Below are 7,201 nucleotides of genomic sequence, written 5' to 3' on the forward strand. Positions count from 1 at the left end.
GACCCGAAGCTTCGAAGCTCATGTATCCGATCTCAATCAGGCATCTGAGGATATGAAGCTGGCCTCCGAAAGAGATAGCCAATCTCCGAGCTCAAATGGAGGAAATGAGGGCGGGCTTCCAAGCTGATCGGCTGAAGCTACTGAATGACTTCAGGGTCTCTGAGGTGCAAAAGGAAGCTCTGCGGAGTGAACTCAAGGGCTCCCAGGATCAACTAGTTCAAGCCATGCAAGAGCTGGATGGGGCCCGAGCTGATCTGGCGAAGGGAGCTGAGGGCTTCAAAGAGGCATTCCTGAAGTCCGATGACTTCATGGATGAGGTAGCTACCCAAGCTTACGGCTACCTAGCTAAAGGGTTTGAAGGGTGTACCTAGCAGTTCAGGGCGGTGGGTTACCCTCCTGAAGGGACCCCTGTAGATTTCCTGGACCCTGAGGGGTTTGCCCTTTCCCTCACCTCAGCAGAGGCAGCGAAGGAGGATGAGGGAGAGGCTGAGCAGGGTGAGGGTGAGGGAGAAAATGATCATTAATTTTTGTTTTTGCAGATGTAAACATTTTCTCTTTTTTTTTTATGCTATGCAAGCTTAGTTCGGTTATTATTCTCTTATGTTATCATGATTTGAGTTTCGATTACTGACATCCTAAAATGAGCTTAGCTCAATTTTAGGTGACCAAACTGATCTCCTGTAAGGGAGGTAAAATTAACACTTAAAAATAAACTAACACCCGAAGGGATTGAGTTGAGCAGAGCTGATCTGCTGAAGGGAGGCAAGATAAATACTTAAAAATTTACTAACTCCCAAAGGTGAGCTGAGCTGAGCTGCTGAAGGGAGGCAAGATAAATACTTAAAAATTTACCAACTCCCAAGGGTGAGCTGAGCTGCTCAAGGGAGGCAAGATAAATACTTAAAAATTTACCAACTCCCAAGGGTGAGCTGAGCTGAGCTGAGCTGCTAAATGGAGGCAAGATAAATACTTAAAAATTTACCAACTCCCAAGGTGAGATGGGCTAAGCTCCTGAAGGGAGGCAAGATAAATACTTAAAAATTTACCAACTCCCAAAGGTGAGCTGAGCTGAGCTCCTGAATGCCGAGCTGAGCTTCCGAATGGCTGAGCTGATCTCCCGAGCCGAATTTCCAAATATTCCGGGGAGCCTTGTCGAGCTCTCGGGCTCCCGACCTGACCTGGATTATGTGACCCGAAAGCTTGAATGGACTCCCGAGTTCCTGACCTGACCTGGATTATGCGACCCGAAAGCTTGAATGGATTCCCGAGCTCCTGCTCTGACCAGGATTATGTGACTCGAAAGCTTGAATGGACTCCCAAGCTGACCTGGCTGATGTTATCCGAAAGCTTGTATGAGCTCCCGACCTGACCTGGTTTGTGTGACCCGAGAGCTCGAATAAACTCCCGACCTGAACTGGGAATTATGGTGGGGAGCTTTCCCGAGCTCCCGAGCTCCAAGCCAAATTGCCTTGCCTACCAGCTCATCTAAATGAGAGCAATGTGAAGTGACTCCTGATAATTACCAAGTGCGTGTTTAAATATCCTGCTAACACCATTTGTACTTGAGTATCTAAACTGAGCTAAGGGCTAAAATCAAAGGGCTGTAACTGAGCTGATCCCAAAAATCAGGGTCGAGGTGACGTGATTGAGGTAGAGAGCTGAACCAAAGTCAGGGGCCTAAGAGGCGTGACTAAGGTGATGAGCTGAATCAAAGTCAGGGGCTTAAGAAGCGTGGCTAAGGTGATGAGCTGAACCAAAGTCAGGGGCCTAAGAGGCATGACTAAGGTGATGAGCTGAACCAAAGTCAGGGGCTTAAGAAGCGTGACTAAGGTGATGAGCTGAACCAAAGTCATGGGCCTAAGAGGCGTGACTAAGGTGATGAGCTGAACCAAAGTCAGGGGCTTAAAAAGCGTGACTAAGGTGATGAGCTGAACCAAAGTCAGGGGCCTAAGAGGCGTGACTAAGGTGATGAGCTGAACCAAAGTCAGGGGTTTAAGAAGCGTGACTAAGGTGATGAGCTGAACCAAAGTCAGGGACTTAAGAAGCGTGACTAAGGTGATGAGCTTAACCAAAGTCAGGGGCCTAAGAGGCGTGACTAAGGTGATGAGCTGAACCAAAGTTAGGGGCTTAAGAGACGTGACTAAGGTGATGAGCTGAACCAAAGTCAGGGACCTAAGAGGCATGACTAAGGTAATGAGCTGAACCAAAGTCAGGGGCCTAAAAGGCATGACTAAGGTAATGAGCTGAACCAAAGTCAGGGGCCTAAGAGGTGTGACTAAGGTGATGAGCTGAACCAAAGTCCGGGGCTTAAGAAGCGTGACTAAGGTAATGATCTGAACCAAAGTCAGGGGCCTAAGAGGCGTGACTAAGGTGATGAGTTGAACCAAAGTCAGGGGCTTAAGAAGCGTGACTAAGGTGATGAGATGAGGCATGTCTACATCAATATTTTCAAAAGAGCAACTGCTTATAGATAAAAGTAAAATGTAGCCTGCATGAATTACAACTGAAAGGAAAATTGTTCTTGCAACATTTAAGAATAATATTTGCGTAAATTGTAAGCACTCCAAGGTCTCTTCAGCATCTTCCCCTTTGAATCTTCCAAGTAGTAAGTTGTAAGCACTCCAAGGTCTCTTCAGCATCTTCCCCTTTGAATCTTCCAAGTAGTAAGCATCCGAACTGAGCCTCATCACCACCTTGTACGGTCCTTCCCATTTAGGGTCGAGCTTCCCTATAGCCCCCTCCTGAATTTTTCTCAGCACCAAATCTCCTACCTGGAAGCCCTTCCTGCGCACCCGACGATTATAGGATCGAGCTACCCTGTTCTTGTATGCCTCCATTCTGATGGCAGCAGCTTCTCTCTTCTCCTCCATAAAGTCTAAGTCTTCCATTCTCTTTTCTCCATTCTTCTCATCGTAGAAAATGATCCGAGCTGACTCTTCTCCAATTTCTGCTGGCAAGACCGCTTTATTTCCATAAACCAGACTAAATGGAGTCTCTCCTGTCCCAATTCTGGGTGTGGTACGATATGACCATAACACACTAGGGAGTTCCTCCACCCAATTTTCTTGGGCTTTTCCTAATCGGGTCTTCAAGCTTTGCACCAAAGATCTGTTAGTGACCTCCACCTGACCATTGCTTTGAGGATAATGGACAGATGTGAAGTGTTGTTGAATTTTCATCTCTTTGCACCAAGCTTGCACCCGGGCTCCTTGAAACTGCCTCCCATTGTCGGAGATAATCTTCCGCGGTACTCCAAAACTACACACAATATTCTTCCATAAAAATTTCAGAACTTCTCCTTCAGTAATTCGTTCCAAGGCCTCCGCCTCCACCCATTTAGAAAAGTAATCTATAGCGACCAACAAGAATTTCTTCTGAGCTGGGGCTAGAGGGAAAGGACCCACAATATCCATTCCCCACTGATCGAAAGGACACGCTACCACGATTCCTTTCATTAATGCCGCTGGCTGATTCTGAAGTCTGCTATGTCGCTGACAACTGTCACAAGAAGTCACCAAAGCTATGGCACCTTTCAAAATAGTAGGCCAAAAATATCCTGCTAAAAGAACCTTACGGGCTAGAGAATAAGATCCCAAGTGATTGCCACAACACCCCTCGTGTATCTCCTTCAGGACATAATGAGCTTCCTTAGGACCCAAAAACATGAGAAGAGGTCCAGAAAATGACTTCTTATAAAGAACTCCCTCCACCATCACAAAGCGGAGACTCTTCTGTTTCAACCGATATGCCTTCTTTGGATCCTTTGGTAACTCGCCCTTCTCCATGTATTCCAAGAGCTCTTTTCTCCAGTCACTCTCTTCCGGAGCTAATGATGTGAGCTCCGTAGAAGGTGTTAATTCCACTTGTACGACTACCTCTCTGTTTTTCCAGTTATGAAGTGAGCTAGCCATCTTGGCCAGAACATCCGCCTTTTCGTTGCTCTCTATAGGGATCTGCTCAAACATTACCTCATCAAATAGGCCCCGAGCTTCCTCTATTGCCTTCATGTACTCTTTTAACTTCTCACTTTTCACCTCGTAAGACCCATTCAATTGCTGAGCTACCAATTGCGAATCAGAATAGAGATGTATCCGGGCTGCCCCAACTTGCTTAGCTGCCCGAAGGCCAATTAACACTGCCTCATATTCTGCCTCATTATTGAAGCTCGAAAATCCAACCTGACTGCCAATCGGATCTCATCTCCTTGAGGGGATATCAGAAGCACCCCCACTCCACATCCTTCGCTGTTAGAAGAACCATCAACATACACTTTCCATAAGCCCTGCCCTTTCGTATGTTTTGTTTCGGCTAAAAAATCAGCCAATGCTTGAGCTTTAATCGCTGCTCTTGGTTCATACTGAATATCATACTCACTGAGTTCAGTAGTCCACTTCACCAATCGTCCCGAAATGTCAGCGTGAGTTAATATCCTTCCCATGGGACTATTGGTTAACACCACAATAGGATGTGATAGAAAATAAGGTCTGAGCTTCCGGGCCATCATAACAAGTGCAAGTGCCAACTTCTCGACCTCTGAATACCGGAGCTCAGCACCCTTGAGAGCATGTGAGAAAAAGTAGATAGGATGTTGAGCCTCTCCCTCCTGCCTAATGAGTACCGAACTGACCGCCCCCTCCAAAGCTGAGAGGTAGATGTATAACGGTTCACCCGGAACTGCCTTAGCCAATACAGGAAGTTCGGATAAATAATTCTTTAAGTCCTCGAACGCCTTCCCACATTCAGCATCCCACTCAAACTTCTTAGCTTTCCGAAGAACCTTAAAGAAAGGTCAACTTCTATGAGCTGATCTGGATATAAACCGAGATAGAGCTGCTATCCTTCCTGCCAACCTCTGAACTTCCTGCAGATTTCGAGGATGAGACATGGATCGGATAGCTTGCACTTTCTCGGGGTTAGCTTCAATCCCTCTCTCAGTCACCATGTATCCCAAAAACTTGCCCCCTCTTACTCCAAACACATATTTTTCAGGATTGAGCTTTATTCCGTAGGACCTGAGCGTGGCAAAGGTCTCCCTCAAGTCGGTCATCAAACCTGCATCATCCTGGGATTTTACCAGGATATCATCCACATAAACCTCCACATTTCGGCCAATTTGGGAAGCAAACACCCTATCCATGAGCCTCTGATAAGTAGCCCCTGCATTTTTCAAACCAAAAGGTATCACTCTGTAACAGAAAGTTCCATGAGAGGTAGTGAAACTTACTTTATCTTGATCTTCCTCTGCCAACGGAATTTGATGGTACCCTTGATAGGCATCCATGAAACACAAATACTGATGACCTGCCGTAGAATCAACCAACTGATCAATTCGAGGCAGTGGATAACAATCTTTTGGGCATGCCTTATTTAAGTCTCGAAAATCAACACACATCCTCCATTTGCCTGAACTCTTAGGGACAAGGACAACATTTGACAACCAAGTAGGGAACTGGACTTCCCTAATATGACCTGACTTAAGGAGTTCATTCACATCTTTCTTAATAACCTTATCCTTTTCAAGCTTAAAGTGTCTCTTTTTCTGTTTTACCTGCTTCGCTCCCGCGAAAATGTTGAGCCGATGAACCATAACGTCTGCACTAACCCCTGTGAGCTCTAAAACAGACCAAGCAAAAACATCTTTGTTCTCCTTCAAGCAATCAATCAAGCTTTGCCTCATTGAAGAACTGAGATCAGCGGCTAACTTCACCATCTGAGCTCCAGGACTTAGCTCTACTTTCTCATGATCTTCTTCAGACATTAAAAATATCTTTTGACCCAACACCCTTGGTGCTCGGCCTATCAAAACTATTTCTACTTCCCTCCTACTTCTCTTTGCATCAACCTTCACTTCATTCACATAACACAAACGTGCTGCCTTTTGATCACCCCTGACAACCCCCACTTCTTTTCCACTTGGGAACTTTAATTTCTGGTGGTAGGTGGAAGCCACAGCTCGAAAATCACTCAGGGCAGGGCGTCCCAATATTCCATTGAAAGAAGATGAGGCATCCACCACTGTAAAGCAAGCCATTTTGGTTACTCTCTGCTCTCCACTCCCAAGGGACAAGGGGAGCACTATCTGTCCCAACGGTTGCAGAGCATGACCCGTAAACCCATACAACTCTGTGGTGATTGGATCCAACTCAAATCCTTCCAATTTCATTTGGTCCAGAGTTTCTTTAAAGATAATGTTTACTAAACTCCCAGTATCCACAAAGATACGAGCCACGTCATAATTGGCTATGGTCAAGGTGACCAGTAAGGGATCATTATGAGGTAGCACCACATCTTTTAAATCTTCCCTTCCAAAACTGATATTCGGATCAGTGGGACAGCTGAGCTGAGAATTTACCTCAAAATTTTCCAACCTACGCCCGTGAGCTTTGCGAGCCCTTCCCGAATCTCCATCCGTACTACCCCCGGAGATCATATGGATAACACCCCGATTGGGATGATTTGCAATTTGCTGCACCCTATCTCCTTTACCATTTTGAGGAGCTCTTCCTTGATGATCACCTTGATTCTCTCTAACTTCATTCCTTTGATTCCTCCATTGGGGAGCTCGGCCTTGGCGAGGAGGATTTGCCCTTCGAGTCAGCTCAGCTCTGATTCGAGGGTCATCATACATGATCTTTTGAACCTCTTCACCTAGCCTCTGACAATCATTGGTGATATGCCCATACTTCTGATGAAAATCGCAAAACTTGTCGGATGGCGGTAACCGCGGGCCTTTCTCAGCATTACGGGGCCTCACAAGTGCTCTCCTATCCTCACATACTTACATTGCCTTCTCCAATCTTACCGAGAGTGGTACATAGGGGTAGGGTCCTTTGACCCTGTTCATCTCTTCTGCAACACTCTTCCTTCCTCCTTCTGTCTTCCCCTCTGCCTTTGCTCCCACCTTGGCACTGGGCTTACTCCCAGACGTTCCTTCCTATCTCCTCTGCCTCTGTGCATCCTCCAAATTCACGTACTTCTCAGCTCGACTAAGGAGCTCATCATAAGTCAAAGGAGGCTTCTTGACCAAGGATCTGAAAAACTCTCCTCCTCTCAACCCTTGAGTGAAAGAGTTGACCAAGGTGTCAGCAGTGGCATCAGGTAATTCCAGAGCTGCTGTATTGAAGCGCTGAACATACTCCCGCAACGGTTCCACCTCAGATTGCTTCATATTGAACAAACTGAGAGAAGTCTTCAAATATCT

General features: G+C 46.2%; 1 protein-coding gene across 1 annotated transcript; it reads right to left on the minus strand.

Annotated features, from left to right (window-relative positions):
• Positions 1-4,789: 4,789 nt before the first annotated feature.
• LOC140888563 (uncharacterized) lies at positions 4,790-6,628 on the minus strand. The gene has a single exon (XM_073296255.1). The coding sequence runs from the start codon at positions 6,626-6,628 to the stop codon at positions 4,790-4,792; it is 1,839 nt and encodes a 612-aa protein (XP_073152356.1).
• Positions 6,629-7,201: the final 573 nt, after the last annotated feature.

The sequence above is a fragment of the Henckelia pumila genome, chromosome 3 (genome assembly GCF_033568475.1).
Source record: "Henckelia pumila isolate YLH828 chromosome 3, ASM3356847v2, whole genome shotgun sequence".
Taxonomy (NCBI): domain Eukaryota; kingdom Viridiplantae; phylum Streptophyta; class Magnoliopsida; order Lamiales; family Gesneriaceae; genus Henckelia; species Henckelia pumila.